Source organism: Nyctereutes procyonoides, unplaced genomic scaffold, assembly GCF_905146905.1.
Source record: "Nyctereutes procyonoides isolate TBG_1078 unplaced genomic scaffold, NYPRO_anot_genome, whole genome shotgun sequence".
NCBI classification, from domain to species: Eukaryota; Metazoa; Chordata; class Mammalia; order Carnivora; family Canidae; genus Nyctereutes; species Nyctereutes procyonoides.
This window is the reverse complement of record NW_026575146.1, coordinates 78,962,199-78,982,449: the sequence shown is the minus strand read 5'-3', so window position 1 is coordinate 78,982,449 and position 20,251 is coordinate 78,962,199. Positions and strand designations below refer to the sequence as shown.

At 41.6% G+C, this 20,251-nt stretch overlaps 1 protein-coding gene across 1 annotated transcript; it reads right to left on the bottom strand.

The window, feature by feature from the left end:
• Positions 1–9,764: 9,764 nt before the first annotated feature.
• LOC129500750 (cytochrome P450 2G1) lies at positions 9,765–19,641 on the bottom strand. Its single transcript, XM_055311505.1, has 9 exons — positions 19,462–19,641; positions 18,723–18,885; positions 17,180–17,329; positions 15,808–15,968; positions 15,382–15,558; positions 14,474–14,615; positions 12,766–12,953; positions 12,503–12,644; positions 9,765–9,946 (listed from the first exon to the last, which is right to left on the bottom strand). Exons 1-9 carry the CDS (start codon positions 19,639–19,641, stop codon positions 9,765–9,767), a joined length of 1,485 nt encoding a protein of 494 aa, XP_055167480.1.
• Positions 19,642–20,251: the final 610 nt, after the last annotated feature.

The following is a 20,251-nucleotide window of genomic DNA, read 5'->3' as shown; positions in this document are numbered from 1 at the left end:
TCCTACATGTGTATATCCTGAAGATATTTGTGCAAGTTTGCACCAGGAAATGTATAAAAATATCATGAAATCATGGAATCGGAAAAGATCCCGAATAGCCAGAGGAATATTGAAAAAGAAAACCAGAGCCAGGGGCGTCACAATGACGGATTTCAAGTTGTACTACAAAGCTGTGATCATCAAGACAGTGTGGTATTGGCACAAAAATAGACACCTAAATCAATGGAACAGAATAGAGAACCCAAAAGTGGACCCTCAACTCTATGGTCAACTAATATTTGACAAGGCAGGGAAGAATATCCACTGGAAAAAGGATAGTCTTGGGGATCCCTGGGTGGCTCAGCAGTTTGGTGCCTGCCTTCGGCCCAGGGCATGATCCTGGAGTCCTGGGATCGAGTCCCGCATTGGGCATCCTGCATGGAGCCTGCTTCTCCCTCTGCCTCCATCTCTGCCTCTCTCTCTCTCTCTCTCTCTCTCTCTCTCTCTTTCTCTCTCCTCCTCATGAATAAATAAATAAATAATCTTAAAAAAAAGGACAGTCTCTTCAATAAATGGTGTTGGGAAAATTAGCCACATGCAGATGAATGAAACTAGACGATTTTCTTATACCACACACAAAGATAATTCAAAATGGTTGAAAGATCTAAATGTGAGACAATCCATCAAAATCCTAGAGAACACAAGCAACAACCTTTTTTAACTTGGCCACAGTAACTTCTTGTAAGACACATCTATGAAGGCAAAGGAAACAAAAGCAAAAAAATGAACTATTGGGACTTAATCAGGACAAAAAGCTTCTGCACAGCAAAAGCTAACAAAACTAAAAGACAACCTACAGAATGGGAGAAGATATTTGCAAATGACATATCAGATAAAAGGCTAGTATCCAAGATCTATAAAGAACTTATTAAACTCAGCCGCCAAGAAACAAACAATCCAATCATGAAATGGGCAAAAGACGTGAACAGAAATCTCACCAAAGGAGACATACACATGGCCAACAAGCACATGAGAAAATGCTCTGTGTCACTTGCCATCAGGGAAATACAAATCAAAAACATAATGAGATACCACCTCACACCAGTGAGAATGGTGAAAATTAACAAGACAGAAAACAAATGTGGAGAGGATGTGGAGAAGGGGGAACCCTCTTGTACTGTTGGTGGGAATGCCAGCTGGTGCAGCCACTCTAGAAAACAGTATGGCAGTTCCTCAAAAAGTTAAACATAGAGCTACCCTATGACCCAACAATTGCACTGCTGGGGATTTACCCCAAAGATACAGATGCAGTGAAACGCCAGGACACCTGCACCCCAATGTTCATAGCGCAATGTCCACAATAGCCAAACTGTGGAAGGAGCCTCGGTGTCCTTGGAGAGGTGAATGGATAAAGAAGGTGTGGTGTATATATACAATGGAATATTATCCAGCCATCAGGAAGGACGAATACCCACCATTTGGTTCAGTGTAGATGGAACTGGAAAGTATTATGCTGAGTGAAGTAAGTCAGTCGGAGAAGGACTATCATCATATGGTTTCACTCATACTGGGAATGTAAGAAATAGTGAAAGGGATTATAAGGGAAAGGAAGGGAACTGAGTGAGAAAAATTAGAGAGGGAGACAAACCACAAGAGACTCCTAACTGAGAAACAAACAAAGGGTTGCAAAAGGAGAGGTGGGCAGGGGGTTGGGGTAACTGGATGAAGGGCACTGAGGAGGGCCCTTGATGGGATGAGCACTGGGTGTTACAGTATATGTTGGCAAATTGAACTTCAATAAAAAATAAAAAGCATCATGAAACCACTCCAAATGCCCATCAACAATAGGATGGACAGAGGCAGCTCTGGTGGCGCAGCGGTTTAGCGCCGCCTGGCGTGATCCTGGAGACCCGGGATCGAGTCCCACGTCGGGCTCCCTGCATGGAGCCTGCTTCTCCCTCTGCCTGTGTCTCTGCCCCTTTCTCTCTCTGTGTGTCTCTCATGAATAAATAAATAAAAATCTTTAAAAAAAAACAATAGGATGGACAAATAGACTGTGATATTTTCATAAAGTGGGCTCATTCCAATGGCATATTTATCCATAAATAAAAATGAATTACAGTCATACAAAACAACATGGAATTGCAGAAACAGTATTGAGCAGGGGGGAATCACAGAAGAATATGTATCCTATGATTCTGTTTATGTAAAGTTTAAAACAGGTAAAACTAATGTAATATCACCACGTATTAAGGATGATTCATATGTGGGAAAACTTTAAAGAAGGACAAGAGAATGATAAATAGGAATTTCAGAATGGAAATTGTTTATCAGGGAAGGCAAGAGATATGATTGGAAAGGGACAGAGTGGATTTCTAAAGTTGTAATGTTTTATTTCCTGGGTGAAGGAAGTGTTCATTTTCTTTTCTTGAAAAAGTTCTTGTATATTTTATACAATAATTAGTATGTATGATAGGTGTAATGGGTTGAATGGTGGCCCTTAAAAGGTAAGTCTTGTGTTCTAATATCCAGATCTTGTGAATGTTACCTTGTTTGGAAGAAAGACTTTGCAAGTGTAATTAATTTAAGGATCTTGAAATGAGGAGAACATTGTGGATTATTTGAGTGGGCCATAAATCCAATGACAAGTTTCTTTATAAAAGAAAAGCAGAGAGAGGGATGAGGCAGACAGAATTGAAGACAGACACACAGAGGAGGAGGCAATGAGAAGACAGGAAAAGATTGGAGTGATGTAGCTAACAAGTTGAGGACTGCCAGGGGTTGTAGGCAGCTGGTGGAAGCTAGACCAGAGGCTTGCAATGCATTATGGCAGTCTTAAGAACTCATTCAGTAAGCTTTGCCAAAAAAGTAACCATTTAAAAACTAGACAATAATAAATATATGTATGTTATTGGGCATCTCTGTTCTCTTTTGTTTATTTTCTAAATCTTTATTTAATTTTTATTTTTTAGAGAGAGAGAGTATGCATGGGGCGAGGGGGAGACTCCCAAGCAAGCTCAGGCCCAGCATGGCTCAATTCCACAACCCCAGAATCAAGACCTGAGCCAAAATCAAGAGTTGGACACTCGACTGACTGAGCCACCCAGGCATCCCTGTTCTCTTTTGTTTTAAATTGAATGACTTTATTACTTTTTTCCCTTAATGTTGAAATGATACACACTGGTTATTAAGGTAATTTAAACACAGAAAAGGCTAAAGAAAAAAGTAAAACTCAGAGTAAGTTATCCTTCAGAAACATTTACTCCTTCTCCGCATCCTCATGGATAGAGTGTATGTCTTCACATTTTGACCTTGGGTGTGGCCCAGTGACTTGCTTTGAGTCACAGATGTGGAGTGATCAAAGATATGAAAGGCACTTGTATAGTTTAATTTTCACTCTTGCATCTCTGCCATCACCATGAGAACGGGGCTGGGCTAGGCCACTGGGCATGAGGAAGTGATGGCCATAGGGAGGGGAGCCACCTAGCCAAGCTGAGCCCATATTGACAAACCCCCAGCTAACCCTCAGAAACCCAAGTTCAATAAATACTTATCCTGGAATGAAATATTGTGCTTTGTTACCCAGGAAAAGGTAAGCAGGTCAACCCTAAATCCCCTCTCATAGATATAAGACTTTCTATTTAGATGAACTCTCTTCCAGAACTTCCTGAGTGCACATAAATATATGTTAGTACACAATTACATTTACTGTTCCCTTTGCCTGAAACCTTGTTCCCCAGCATCTTGTGACAGGCTGCTTCATAATATTCAAGGTTCATCTGAAGTTGGTTTTCTTTTCTTTTGCAGCTTCATTTATAATTGACGTGTAGCACTGTGTAAATGGAAGATGTACTACATGATGATTTGGTGCACATATATACTGCAAAATGATTACTAGGATAGAGCAAATTAACACATTGCCCCATATAATCACTATTTTCTTTGGTGGTAAGAGCATTCAAGATTTATTGTCTTATCAACTTTCAAGTATGTAATATAATGTACTGTTAAGTGTAGTCACAATGCCATACATGAGATCTGCAAAACTTGCTTGTCTTATAACTGGAAGTTTGTACCTTCTGATCAACATCTCCCCATTTCCCCTGGTCTCCAGCTTCTGGAATCACCAGTCTAACCCGTGTTTCTAGAAATTGGGCTTTTTTAGATTCCACGTGTGAGTGAGATCATGCAATATTTATCTTTTTCAGTTAGAGTAAACCCTAATGAAACTATGGACTGGAATTAATAACAAGGTAGCAAAACTCCCTCATCAATTGTGATTTCTTCTCACTAGCTACATTCCAAGCACTCACTTGTCACATATAGCTAGTGGCAATCATGCTGGACAGCACAGATCTAGAGGTAGACTAAGTAACACCTCCACTCCTGTTCTCTTGGCCAATATGGGAAAGGGAAGTTTGTGATTAGGTAACATTAAAGTCATTTTTTTCAGTGGTTAAAGAAAGTCTTGATAGCTCACCCCTTGGGAGTGGTGATGTGGTCATCCTCTCTCAACGAGTCTGTTTTGCACACCCCTCTTACATTGGGAGAGTTCACTAATGCTCAGAATGTTGAAGCGGAGGGAAGAAACCCCAGCTGCTGAGAACCAAGAAAGTTGCTCAGGTAATATCTCCTTTTCACTTATTATTATACCAAGTGGAAAATAAAAGAGACTTTGTTGAAACATTTTTAGTAATTTTTTTTCAAGTTCTAGATCTTTTTCTTATTGGAGGAAAAGCACAGATTAATTTAGTTACGGCTTGGTAAGAAAAATGGAGTCTTCTGTTGGTCCAAATATTTCCAGAAGATAGTTTCATAACACAAATATTACACTACAAATAATGATGTAATTTTACGTGTCTAAATTGCAGTTTCGACTTTTTATTTGTTGCTTAGTATCTTATTGTATGAGATATTTCAGTCCCCTATAGATGGATGTTGGAAGAGCCTGTCTCAACATGCAGTCTTTTGACCTCCAGTCAGCATAAAATGATTCTTGGGCTTGGACACTTCCTTACTAAGAGATAGGGAGCCTAAATAGCTTGTGCTGGGCTTATCACCTTGGCTAGGAATATCTGTTTCTGTTTAAGTTCAATGAATACTCCTTTGTTCTGCTTAAGCATGTGTCAGATGACCCTGGCCAACCCCACTGCTGTATCTGTCTCCACTGGATGGGGACAAGGTCTTTCCATATGGCACAAGAGAGGTGAACCAGAGGTGAATCGTCTTGTATCACCTGCTAGAAGACATCTGCTGGCCATGGGGGATGAATGGGCATCTTAATGTCTCTCCTCTATGTCAATTCACCATTGTTCCATCCAGTACTTGACTGCACTGTATTTTCCTTAGCAACTCTGATACCAAGATTCAGTTGGCAAACGTGTTGTTTGGACTTTTATTCTTGGTGGTTGTCATGGCAATGGTTTTTCCTAACGTTCATGTAGTTGGAGTCCTTTCCTGAGATTGGTAACCAGTGCATGGTGTTCTGCTCCCTTGGGATTGATAACCAATGCATGCTGCTCTGTTAGAAAATGCATATGTGGATTATTTATTTTTGTCTTTATAAACACAGTTGAAACAAACATTCTTGTGTTTCCATCTTTGCACATTTTTCTGAAGTATAACTGTTGGGTCAAAATGTATGTACAGAGAAGATATTTCTAAAACCAGAGATAATTAGACAAATCACCAAAAATTAGAATTTTATTTCAAAAGTAGTAATTTCATTATTTTTTAAAAACCTGAATCCAAGGGAAAATGCATGATGAAATTTCTTTACCCAAAACCAAGAATAAAGGTCAGCATCTTCTTTGCATGACAGGTTTATAGAACCAATGAGAAAAGTTCTAAATATAGAGTAGGTACATGGGTGAAGGACATAAACTAACAACTCATAAAAGTAGAAATGCAAGAATACACACACAAAAGTCCTCATTACTAATCAAAGAGACAAAAACTTAAACCATAGTGTATCATCTTTTCTTGATCATTCAATTTACAAATTTTGAGAACAATACATGTGTCTCATAAGGGAGCAGTATGGAAAGTTCAGGTAAGGAAATGATAAATACCAAACATGAAGGTGGTAAAGACAGTGACAGATATGGATAGCAAGAGCCTTTCACACATGACAGAGTTCAAGTCTCAAGATCTCCTGGATGACTCCATAAATAATTCAATTTGTTGGGCAGCCCGGGTGGCTCAGCGGTTTAGTGCTGCCTTCAGCCCAGGGTGTGATCCTGGAGAACTGGGATCAAGTCCCATGTCGGGCTCCCTGCATGGAGTCTGTTTCTCCCTCTGCCTGTGCCTCTCTCTCTCTCTCTCTCTCTCTCTCTCTCTCTCTCTCTCTCTCTCATGAATAAAATCTTAAAAAAAAGAATTCAGTTTGTTTTTATTGGTGATCCATCTAACTACCCAAGGGCAGAACCAGCCTCTAATAGCTGCCAGCTCATCAGCAGCCCATTCAAGAAAAGAAAAACAAAGTTCAGAGTCCCCACATTGTGTAACTTTTCCATCTGCCTCTATCACCTTTCTGTTATATAACTCTAGTCTTTGCCTTTGTTAGATGAAACCCATCTAATTACTGGTTTTCCTTGAGACCAGTAAGTAACATGCTGGACTGTGAGCCGTGTGGCCAGTGACTGGCTGTATCCTGATTACCTTAGTGTCAGTAGATCCCAACAGTATGTAGGACTGAAGAAGGAATGTGTCTGGAATCACTGGGTGGCTTGTTACCCTGGGGATGTCTCCTCATGAAAGAAAGTAAAGGGCCTTTGAGGGTCTACAGCTCTTCTGTACTTCACCTATTTCATGTATTGGACTTGCCCACAGGAATATTTGGCACAGGATTTTCACAGCTAAGAATGTGTAATGACCCTTGGACTATATACTTGCTAGGTGTGTTGATAGCTCTAAAACTACTCATGGAAAGAGCAGTAGGGCTAGAGTGATGTGTGTTTGTGTATCTATGTCTGTGGTAAGCATGGAGATGTGCATCCCAATCCCCCTTCAAGAAGAACTTACCGTTCAGCTGCAAGGAGAGCAGTAATCTGACAGCCTCCTGCTCCAGCACCATCAGGATCTACCTTAGCTTGGAGCAGAGTCCACGCTCTTCCAAGGAAGCCCCAGCCAGTGACTGAAGACAGTTGGGGCATGGGGCATGACCATTTGTGCCCAACATGAGGCACCCCTAAAAGACAATCTTCAATCCCGATGTACTTTTTTGATGGAATGAGACTGTCAGCTCTGCATGGAGATCCGTGTCTCTTCTTGCCCAATTTTCCTTCATTTTTCATTCCACAAATGTGTTGCATCTACACCTGTGTTTGAAGATCTTTCCGACCCATTCTGTTTCTTACCTCTCTTATCCCTCCATGAAACACTTTCCCTCTTAACATCAAGCCAACATCTGTTTCCCAGAAGACCCAATGGACATATTGTGTGTAAGGAATGACATTTGTTGTTACTTCCCTACCCCATCTCAAAATCCCTTCCAATTCTGGAAGAATCTCCTATTGTGAGATTCTTGGTCAAGGGCCAGGCTTTGTCATCCACCACAGCGGCTAAAGGGGCCATTTACTCTTCTTCACCAAACCCTGAGCCCTAAGGCTTTAACATGTGACTAATTGGATAGTAAGTCCTTCCTGGAACTTCGAATCATGAGGAAGTAACACAAAATCACAAATACAATGAGGAAGTTGTCCATAGTGGCAGCAATGAGTCAAGAGTCCCATAGCAGTGGTTCGGTGTCCAGGGTCACAGGGGTTATGGGCAGGGGGGCAGTGGCAGCAGCAGCTGCTGGCTGTTAACTCTTTTTTTCCCCACTCATATTCTGAGCCAAGGTCTCTAGAATTCACAAAATAATATGAACTTATTGATAGCAGCCAGCAGCCTTATATACTTAAGTAGCCAAATTTTGTTCATGTTCCCTAAAATTACAAAGCCAATTATTATGGGGACTCATGTGCCCAGAACACCTGAAGTTAAAAGAGATTCCAAAGGATGAGGTGTCATCTTTGCCCTCTTTCTTTCCCACCCCTCATCCTATTCATCAGCAAACCCTGCTGGCTCCATCTTCACAGCAGATTCCAAATCCACTCACTTCTCCCTGCCTGTACAACAGGTATCTCTGGGCAGCCTGGGTGGCTCAGAGGTTTAGTGCTGCCTTTGGCCCAGGGTGTGATCCTGAAGACCCAGGATCAAGTCCCGCATCGGGCCCCCTGCAGGGAGCCTGCTTCTCCCTCTGCCTCCATCTCTGCCCCCCCTTTCTCTCCCTCTGTCTCTCATGAATAAACAGATAAAAATCTTTTTTTTTAAATAAACAGGTATCTCTGCTTCCTTACTCTCAGCCTATTTTTATGCAGCAGCTAGAATTTGCTTTTAAAATATGAGTCAGTGTAGTCACCCTATGCTCACCATGAACCATCATCTCACTCAGGCTAAAATAAAAGCCCCAAGTCCTTACTGAGGACCACAAAGCTTTACACAATCTGGCTCTGTAATCCTCTGCCTTCTTCCCATTTAGCTCTACTCTTCCTCTTCCACTCCAGCCAGAATCCCCTTGTGGATTCTAGAACATGCACACATAGCCTCCTGCTTTACAACTTTGTTATTTTTAATCTCCATTCCAGAAACGCTTCCTTTCCAGATACCTGCATAACTTGCTCCTCCAACATCTTGTGAGACCTACCCTGTCTTGATTCTAATTCCAATTCCAGAATCTCTTCTGTTGTAACATACTATATCATTTATTTGTTTATTATGTTTATTCTTCATTCTCTACCTCTCCCACTAGAATGAAGTTCCACCATGACAGGAGTTTTGGTCTGCTTTGTTCACTGATGGATCCTAAGCACTTGAAGAGAGTATTGGCACAAGTTGGGTATTCAGTAAACATTGGTCAAATAAAACGATGCATGAGGAAAGCATGTTGATGGAGTTTGGAAATATGATAATAGAAGTTGGAGTGGCTAAACTCTTCTTCAAAATAGAATGAGAAGAATTTGGAACTGGGAGTTATGATAGAAGTTCTCTCCAGACCAGGAAGGCAGTTTTAGAGGGAGAGATGAGTGATGGGGGTGGGAAGTAAGGAGGCAGGAATATGGTTGAGAATGGAGTATTAAGGGAGTGGACCATCAAGTGGGTAATCTCTGGTAGTGGACTGCTAGGAAGGATAATAACAGGGATGTCTAAAAGGTCATTTTAGTTTTTTCTATGCCCTACAGTGATGATACACACAACACACAAGAAACCTGCTACTCACAACAGCCTTGATACCATGGTAGCTTTTATTTTATTTTGTTTTGTGTGGGAGATGATAATTAGGAAGAATGGTCAACTACATTTGGGTCACTATCACATAAAGACAGAATCTACAACAAGAATTTGGTGGATACCAGAAACACACTTAGAGGGGGCTGAAATCTTGGACAGTGCATTCCTTTTCCACTGGATGCAGCTGATGCACCTCTCTATATTTGCAGGTGACCCTCACTGACCCGCAGTCCCATGACAGTAGGAATAGTGCCTTCTCTTTGAGCTATTGTTGGGATTTTTTTTTTTAGATTTTATTTATTCATGAGAGACAGAAAGAGGAAGAGACATAGGCAGAGGGACTCGATCCCAGGACCCCGGGATCACGACCCTAGCCAAAGACAGCCGCTCAACCACTGAGCCACCCAGGTGCCCCTGTTGTGGGAATTTATGGAGATAATGAGGTGGTGCACTTGTACCGGTGGACAGAGCTCTGTTCTCTGACGGTTCCTTCTGCGCCCAGTAGGGGGCGCTCAGCGGGCCTTGAGGCAGAGCTCGTAAGTCGGAGGGATGTTGCCAAAGCCTGAGACCCTGGGTGTGATGTCGATGTCGGCAGGCGGCACCAGCGAGTGTAGAGAGAAGTTCTGAAGGATGGAGGTGAAGTAGAGAAAGAGTTCCATGCGGGCCATGGCCTCACCAAGGCAGATACGCTTTCCTGTGGACGCAAGAGAGGGTGGGAGGACGGCTCATATCTGTATTGCTATGAGGAGGGCCTGGGGAGCGTTCTGGCCCCATCACATCTCAGAACGTCCGCAGCATCTCTGGGGTCATGATAATACCATACCTACTTTGTGGGGTTATTATAAAGACTCAGTGGGCTCCGCTAGGATCTGCCAGTTATAGGGGCTCAACACGTGGCAGCTACTTCTCTAATGGCTTGGTTTCATCAGATCCCACGATGGAATGGTTCTAAAAAAATCCTCGAATTTAGGGACACCTGGGTGGCTCAGTGGTAGAGCATTTGCCTTTTGGCTCAGGTTGTGATTCCGGTGTTCTGGGATGGAGTCACCCATTTGGCTCCCCGCAGGGAGCCTGCTTCTCCCTCTGCCTGTGTCTCTGCCTCTTTCTCTGTGTCTCTCATGAATAAAAAAAGAAAAAAAATTATTGAATATGAAGTTTCTGTTCATTTAAATTTTTCAAAGGTTTATCAAATGCCTACTAGGTGCCAGACACTGTTGAGGAAAAAAAGAATAGAAAAGAAAGCTCACACTTAAATAATGCTTACTATTTGTTGGTCACCCTCTCAATGGTTTGGAGAAATAAATCTCCATTTTACAGACAGAGAATGGAAGTAACTCACCTATGACTCTACACTTTGTAAAGAGAGGGGAGGGGTAGTCCTGTTTCCTAACCACTGCACTGACTCAATATGGCTTATACTTAAAATACTATTGTAAGGGATTATGTCATGGGTCACAAGCTACTGTTCATTAGGCAAATCCACCTGCTGCCTGTTTTTGTACTGCCTGCAAACTGTTAAAAAGAAAACCACAGGTCCCAAATAAAGTCACTTATGTTAGATCAAGTCATCAAACCAGAATCAAAATCTAACCTTATGGCAGTTTCAACCTCGCCCAGAAATGTAGTCTTAACTATTTAGTCAGAGATTTTTTGATCAACATCAATGAAGTGATCTGTCACATGGGCCCTCTCCAACCCAAAGGAAGATGAGGTAATCCATCTAATAAGATCTTGCCATCTGCAATGACATGGATGGAACTAGAGGGTATCATGCTAAGCAAAATAAGTCATTCGGAGAAAGACAAATATCACATGACTTCATTCATATGTAGAATTTAGGAAACAAAACAGAGGATCATAGGGCAAGGGAGGAAAAAATAAAATAATATGAAATCAGAGAGGGAGACAAACTACAAGAGACACTGAATTCTAGGAAACAAACTGAGGGTTGCTGGAGGGGAGGGAATTAGAGGGCATGCAGTAAGAGGGTGATGGGCATTAAGAGGGGCATATGGGGGCACTTGGGTGGCTCAGTTGGTTAACCATCTGTCTTCAATTCAGGTCATGATCCTTCGGTCCTGGGATAGAGCCCCACATCGGGCTCCCTGCTCAATGTGGAGCCTACTTCTCCCTATCCTCCATGCTTGTGCTCTCTCAGTCGCTATCTCTCTCTCTCTTTTTTTTAATTTTTATTTATTTATGATAGTCACAGAGAGAGAGAGAGAGAGAGAGAGAGAGAGAGAAGGAGAGAGAGAGAGAGAGAGAGAAAGAAAGAGGCAGAGGGAGAAACAGGCTCCATGCACCGGGAGCCCGAGGTGGGATTCGATCCCGGGTCTCCAGGGTCGCGCCCTGGGCCAAAGGCAGGCGCCAAACCCCTGCGCCACCCAGGGATCCCTGTCTCTCTCTTTCAAATAAATAAAATCTTTTTTTTTAAAAAAAGGAGGGCATTTGATTAATGAGCACTGGATGTTATATGCAACTGATGAATCACTGAACTTTACCTCTGAAACTAATGACACACTATACATTAATTAACTAAACTTAAAAAAAAAAGAGCTCCTGCCCTTCCTCCAGGGGAATGTGACCTTTCCTTTAACAAGCCTTTCGTTTCTTTTGCTAATAACTTTTTGCTCCCCCTTCCCATAAAGAACTTCCATTTCTACAACTCCTGAGGCTCCCCTCTACTAACCAGGTGGAATGCTGATTGATTCATGAATCATTTAATGAAGCCAATTATATATTCAAATTTACTCAATTGAGTATTTGTTCTTTAACAAAACTAAGGAAGCTTTTCTCATCTTTAAATGGTTGAAAACAATTGAAAGAAAAATAGTATTTTGTGACATGTGTGAATTCAATGAAACTCAAGTTTCTATGTCTATAAGTGAAGGTTTTTGGCATCACAGACATTCTCATGCATTTTCATACTGTCCATGGCCACTTCTGCAGTACTATGGGGCAGCTGAATAGTTCAGATTGCATAGTTCAGACTGAGGCATTATGGGTGGTGAACATTAAAATATTTTCTATTTGATCCTTAACAGAAAAAGTTTGCTGATCTCTGTTTAGTGCTATTCCTTTTCTAATTATCAGAGTCAGTGGTTTTAATATGATTCTGGGATTCTGGGAAATAACATTCAACTTCCCATTCAAACCTGAATGTCAAATACAGACCAATGGTTGGGGTGAGGGTTATATCTAGCATGTTCCTGGGGGTGGGGAGCAGGGGACTCAGACCATAGAAACCTACCAGAAGAAAAAGGTACAAAGGCTTCATTCTTCTTGAAGCGGCCCTGCTCATCCAGGAAGTGTTGTGGATAGAAGGCATCTGGGTAGCGGAAGTATTTGGGGTCTTTGAGAACAGAGCCAAGCAGGGGGAACACATCAGTACCCTGGGGTGAAAAAGGGGGACAGTTAGGAGAAACCAATGTTGGAAGATGGAGCAGGGAACTAGGAAGAGAGGGGAGGGAGGTGGAGGGAGAAGGAAAGGGTAACAATGAGACCCAACTCCACCTTGGGCAGAAGGTAGCCTCGGAAATGAGTGTCTCGGATAACATTATGGGGGACACCCATGGGTACGATATCTGTCAGTCTCTGTATCTCATGGATCACAGCATCTGTGTAGGGCATCTTGGCTCTGTCATCCACACTTGGGATCCGGTGTGGTCCAATCACCTGGTCAATCTCTTCATGGATCTTGGCTGGAAGGGGCCAGAAAACATAGCAGACAAGGGCACAGGAGGTGTTTATGGAGGTCAAGGCTAGGCTACGGGTTTGTATCTTTAGTACCTGTGGATCCCAAGGGACCACACCGTGTATGTTTGCATTGCCTCTTTATTCTTAACACCTGAGACATTGGTGGGGTTAAAAAATACTCATCAGCCTACTAGGAGGCACACAGCTTGGGAGCCTTCCGTGCCTGCTGGGATGTTTGATCTTTATCTTAAAAGATCTAAGGAGCAGGGCAGTGTCCTGGTCCCAGATGGGCTGTCATACAGGTTTTTAGCAGGATGGGAAAAAGGTACAAAACCAGGACAGGACTGAAGCAAGTGACAGCAATTATGAAACAGGAATTAAGGACACTATTGGTGTAGTTACCCCTCCCTGTGTGCTTCCTGGATGAGTGACTTTGAGGCAAATGACTTTACCTTCTGAGTCTCTGTTTCTTTACCCTTTAAATGGATGTGATGGTCCAACAAGCTCATAGAATTGTAAAATTTACATAAAATCCAGTGTGCAAGTAACTAGAACAGTGCCTAGCACATACCAGGTGTCCATTAAATATCTGATTATTTAGATATTTAGTTATTGTTATGAATATTATTATTATTTAGATACTTAGTAAAACACAACTTGGACAATGGGAGAAAAACTAGTAAAGTTTGATGGAAACAAGTTAGTCTTTTCCATCTTCTATACCAGGAGAAATCTGTTGGCTTGTTTTGGGGGAAGACTTTATTTGTAAGTTTCTGCATTAGAAGAGAGAGCTGTCAAAATTGGGGGTTTTCCTTAAGCAAAGAATGAGTTCCTCATCACTAGTTAACCAACAAGATCAGATTTTAATTTATCGGAGATGGATCCTATTGGATTCTGGCACTACAGTCAGCTAAATAATGACCATCAAAGATACCTACCTCCTAATCTCTGGAACTTGTGCATGTTACCATAGAGGACAAAAGGGACTTTGAAAACATCATCAAGTTAAGGCTCTTAAGATGGGGAGATTATCCAGGTTGGCCCTAAATATAATTACAAGTGTCTGTATAAGTGCAAAGCAGAAAGGTCAGAGTCAGAGGAGATGTGGCAATTGAGGCAGAGAGATTTGAAGATACTACGCTGCTGGCTTTGAAGATGGAAGAAGGGTCATGAGCCCAAGAATGCAAGGAATACATTCTTGATGCTGAAAAGGCAAGGAATCTTGGTTCCACCTAGTGAAAGCCCATATGAACTTCTGAAATCCAGAACTATAGGATAATAAATCTATGCTACTTTAGGCTACTAAGTTTCTGGTAATTTATTACAGTAGCCATAGGAAACTAACACAGGCACAATGTAGAAGATTAATTAAATGACCTTCTAAATCAGAGATTGTAAGATCCCATAGCCTGAGATTCTTAAGTGTGAAGAGTGTAGGGCCCTGGGTTTCTAAGGTTTCAAGATTATGTATTCTTCCTCCTTGGGAGCGAGAGTCACCAGGTAAGCAGCTGAGGTGGACACTCACCTTCTACCTCAGGATGCTTCATCATTAGCAGTAATCCATAACGTAGTGTAGAGCTCACAGTCTCTGTGCCAGCAAAGAAGAGGTTGAGAGTGGTCAGGACCAAGTTCTTGAGGTTGAATTCTGTGTGGGGATTATTTGTATCCTGAAAACAAGAGGGATAGGACACAGAATCACCCTCTTCTGTCATTATCTTCTTATTTTCTCCCTTTGTTAAAACACAATAGATGGGTAAACCAAATGACTATCTGGGAGAAGAAATAGCCGAGCAAAGGTCCTGGGGCAGGAGTGTGCCTGGTATGTAGCGGAACAGCAAGGAGGAGGTCAGTAGTGGTTGGAGTAGACAGTGGAGAGAATGTGAGGAGAAAAAAAGTAGAGATTTGAAAGTTCTAGGACATTAATCTATATAATTATACACTTCCAAATTTATAGCAAAAAAATCAAGAAAGGTTTGTATAATAAAAATATACATAAAAATTTCTAAAATTCTAAGACTTTATGATACAGAAGTATTAAGCTTCTAAATTTCTATATCTCTAAGACTTTTAAATTTAAAGCTTAAACTCTTAAGCTTCTCAAATTCTTAAAGTCTAAGCTTCACAGATTCTAAGACTATAAATACTCATTCTGGTTTTCTTTATTTGTAAGTCTCTGGCAGTTGTAATCACAAATGATTTAAAAGGCTTAAGTTTCAAGGATCCTTGCTCCTGCAGTTTTGAGATTCAAAGTTTATTTTAAAAGTGTAAGACTTTAGTATGCCTTTACAGTTTCTAGATCTCATTTATAAATAAAAGTCAACCATGTGAAACAATGCTTGCTCCTTTGTCTCCAACATGTTTGCAAATTAAAGTTGCAGGTGCTAGGGAATAAGATGATGAGAAAAAAAGGATTGGAGAAAGGGGAAGAGGTACCTGGTGCATCTTGATGAGGAAACAGTCAATGAAGTCCCTAGGGTTTTGTGGATCAAGAGATGCTTCATTGATCTTCACTCTAGAGGCAATGAAGTCCTTGAGTTCTTCTATCAAGTAGTAGATGCGATTGTGTCTTCCTGGCAAATATTGCATGATTCCAGAATACATGTCATATAGCTGTGGGGAATAGGCAAAGGGGGTTTGTCAGCAATGGGCGCCTGGGGCCAGCATAGGCATCTGGAGTCAGTGACCTGGGCTGAACATCCAGTTCTGGGTCTGAGGATTGGGTGAGTCCATTTGCTTCTTGGAGACTTGGGATGTATTGACACTTGCCTCCCAGGATTGTGGGGGGAGGATTAAGTGAGGTATTGGCAGGTGCTTAGTTAACTGAGATTGGGGGTGGGCAGGGAGGTAGTTGGTGGGCACCTGTGCCCAGGGTGTGCTCATCTCAATGAAACTCTCGTTGATCATTTGCAGCAGCTTCAGGAACTGCTTGTCTTCGTAGTCAAAGCGGCTTCCAAAGACGACAGAACTGATGACGTTGGAGACAGTGCGGCTCAGGAAGAAGGTGGGTTCGATGGGAGAACCTGGATGATGGAAATTATCTAGGTTGGAGACAGTGATTAGAAGCATGGGATGGGGAATCATTCAGGGATGGATATGAGTCCTGGCTCCACTGCCTAATAGCATGTGTTAGTTACTTCATTTTTGTGTTTTGAGTCTAGATCTCCCAGTCTGCAAATTGGTTTAGTAACCACTCAACCTGAGGCTTCGATGTAATTATCCATGTTAAATGCTTTCACAGTCCTTGTCATGTTTAAGTAAGCACTCAGGAAATGTTGATGGAGTTTAATCATTACTTTTTTGGTATTAGTATTTAACTGTATTTGTGCTGTAGAGTCACAGATTTGGGAAAGAAGTCATGCCATGGGACACATTTTTTAAAAAAGGATGGCTGGATTCTGAGTATCTCTATCAATGATTCCATTTGAGCTATTAAGAAAATTCTTCCGTTGGCCTCGGCTGCACATCTAAAACAGGATCCTAGATCAGGGATCAATTTCTCCAGAACAATGCTTATATTCACAGATACACAATTTTGCAAATAATTTCTGGGGTACATGGACATTCAAAGCCTTTACATAGACTGTTTAATCAGCATCCATGAAAACTAGGAGAAAAAATCTGATTTAGAGAAATTTATCTCTCTATACCTTATTTATTCATATCTATATTGCTTAGCTGCTCTGTCTTTTTTCCTCTAAATCCCATTGGTTCCAGACCTTATTTGGGGGCAAGGATCAGATTCCTTAAAAAATAGAATCAAATGGGCATAGAATTTCAGATTTGCAAGATGAAAAAGTTCTAAAGATCTGTTTCACAACAATGCAAGTACACTGACAAAGACACTTAGGAATGGTTAGGATGGTAAAATTTTATATTATGTGGTTTTTATGATAATTGCATGTATGTATTTTATGTATACATATATATGTAATTAAATTTGATCCTGTCACCAGAAAAAGGCACTAATTTACATATTGCAGAAGTCTGCACATGATTTCAGGAGCTCATAAAATCCTTGAAATCCACTGATTAAATCTTCTGAACTAGTGGTCTTTAAGGGGCTTTCATGTTAATTTTAACGTGGAACCTAGCTGGAAATCTCAGTAAACCCTTAGTCTTTTTCATCCTCTACCATTCTAGAGCTTTCCTCTGCCAAGGCCTATCTTCTCACTACTGAGCTATATATAGCCATTCAGTCACCTTTTAGCCCTGCCCCTGGTGGCCCCCATACCTTTGGTCTTCCGTAATTCCTCTAGTAAGAAGCCAGCCTCCTCCTGGATCCTCTCCTCAATGCTCCGCTTTCCCATTCCGAAATCCCGAAGAATGGTCAGGGAGAAGCGTCGGAGGATCCTCCATCGTTCTCCATTAGCCAGAGCTACACCTGCCAAAATCTCTGTGTTAGCCTCCTGCCTACCCTCCCCTTCCTGTGTCCAACTGTATGCTACACAAGGAGGACAAATTATGAAAGCAATATTAGAAACACATATTAAACTCTTGTCTCAAGGAAGCCCCTCCCAACCTCCCAGGCTTGATGGATTGATTATGGTTCCCTCCCTACAAGACTCTCAAAAGCAGGAAAGGAAGTCAGGCTAGTAGTGATTGGGAGAGATCAAGGAGAATTTCTTATAGGATAAAGACCTAGAACTGGATAAATAACTGGTTAGATGCATAGGAATGTGGGGGAAGGTATAAATAAAATGTCATATACGGTACCCTGGAATGGAGAACTACTTCTATTTTCTATATACCACTTGGATTCTGTAGATATATGCATACATGTATGCAGAAGCTCACACCTGTACATCAATAGATCTACCCAAAAGGAGCTACCCTGTAGTAAGAAACATTTAGAAGTTACCAGATGTACATGGATTGATAATTAATGTTTGGAAATTTAATGAAATTATTTTGGTGGATTAATGAATGGAAGGAAGAATTTTTGACTGGGATGGCTGATAATGACTGATAGTGGATGAAAGGCTCAATGGATGAGTAAAGGATTAATGGATAGATAGTTTGCGATGAATGGATAAATGATTGGAAAGATCTGTGCATTGAAAGACTAAAAGATCGGTAAATAATGTAAGAGTTAATGAATGGATGGGTGGAATGATGGATAGATGGGTAAATGGAAAATTAATTCATAGATGTACAGATAAATTGGATAGAAAGAAATTTGTACAGAAAGGCAAATTAATAAGTGGATGTTTTTGGCGGATGTATGGATCAATGGAAAATTAGATAAATGGAAGGAAATATATAGCAATAGATGGGTGGATGGAAGTAGGGAAAGAATAACATGAGGCTGCTTGGAATTGCAGGGTGTGAGCAGTTAGAGATGGATATATAGGACACACTAGAAAGATATCAACCTAAATGGAGGTGGCAGAGATCTATGGGCTGGGTATGTGTGTATGTATAGAGAAATGAGAAGTAAGGTTGGCTGTAAGGGCTTCAGAAGTAAGGTTGGCTGTAAGGGCTACACAGTGTCACTAATCCATTAAAAACAAATAATGCAGCAGATACTGAAGAATCAGATGGTTTGGGTTGAAAACAAAATGGTTCTCCACTTACTGTGTAGTATTACCTAACATTTCCACCCTCACTTCCTCATTTGCAAAATTAGTAAGACATTAATAGTTCTTTCAAAGGAGTCAATGCAATAATGCAGGCTATGCAACACTGCAGAGTACTCATCAAAGAACCTGGGACATGAAGTATATTATAATCATTTTGTTGCTGTTGTTGTTGTTGCTGTTGTTGTTTTTACTTACCATGACCTTGGAAGTTTCGCTCTATTGAAGCCAGTTCTCCACGGCCACTGAACTCATCTGCTCGGTCTACTAAGGCCTCCTTCACTGCCTCATGTCCACATAAAACAACTACTGGCCGGGGACCCATGTACACGGTGAAGATTGGGCCATACTTCTCCCTGAGCTGAGAGTGAAGGAAGGCATAAGAGAAGGGAACTGATTGGAGCACCAAGTACAGACCAATCAAGGACTTTAGGGTGGAAATTTCAAGAGGTACAAATGTAGGTGAGTCTTGGGCTTGGAAGGACCATTGAGAAAAAAAGCACAGATGCATTGGCTTCTATGATGCTGGGTAAGACCCCCAATGCCTCTAAAGTCTTAGTTTCCTCATCTGTAATATGGTGGACCTGGATGAGCTGAACTCCAAGATGTATGCTTCTTTCTCTGCATTGCTCAATTTCTAGAACCCTAAGATTTCATGATACTAAGTGTCAAAGTTCTAAGTCCAAAGGAGTGCACAAGTTCTTGTGTTTAAGGGTGTAAGGTGCTATGATTCCAAAGTCCTGAGTTTGTGAGAGTCTTAAGGTCCAGTGTGCCAGGAGTCTGTATTCCTAGAGTTTAAGATTTCAGAGTTTCAGTATTCTAAAGTTTATGGAGTCTAGTTTCCAAGAGTCTGTGTTTTAGATGCTAGAAGGTTATACGTGTGTGTGTCTATATAATTAGTTGCTTCCAATTCTGTGAGAAGAGCAATTAGACTTACCTTCATAAAAGACTGAAAAGTGGCATCAGTGCGGACTTGCAGCACATTCCCCAGGAAGGGTATTGGTGTGGGACCAGGGGGAAGCTTCCCCCCCTTGCTGTTCCGTTTCCAGGCAATGAGGATGAGTAGACAAGACAAGGAGAGTGCCAAGAAGATGGTGAAGGCCCCTCCTAGCTCCATGGTGCCAGGTTGAGGGGTTGTGTCCAGGACACCAGATCCTGCTTAAATATGTTCTGGGAAATCAGCTGTACAGAAATCTGAACACCCTGAGATTCATGTTTTCCGGGTATGGAGGCCATTAGAGAGGATATTGCTTTATCTGGGGTAGGTGGTGGTTATATAACTTATAATCTCCCACCTGAATAAAGATGGATTGAATTCACCCAGGGAAATCCACTGGGGCCATCCCTCTTTCTTCATATTTCCAGTCTCTCAGCTTGATCCCTAGTGCAAAAAGTCTTGGCAGGATATGGGAGGCTGTTGAACATCATTTTTAGGCTATTGCATTTAGGAATCAGACAATCTGGGTTCAAAATTCCGCTTCACCTTTTCTTCATTGGTGAGTTGCCTAACCCTCTTGGCCTCAGTTTCTGGAATCTATCAAAAATAAGGTAGTCATACTGTTTTAGAAAGTTTTTGTAGGGACATCTGGGTGGCTCAGTGGTTGAGTGTCTGTCTTTGTCTCAGTTCATGATCCTGGGGTCCTGGGATCAAGTCCTGTATCATGCTCCCTGTGGGAGGCCTGCTTCTCCTTCTGCTATGTCTCTGCCTCTCTCTGGGTGTCTTTCAT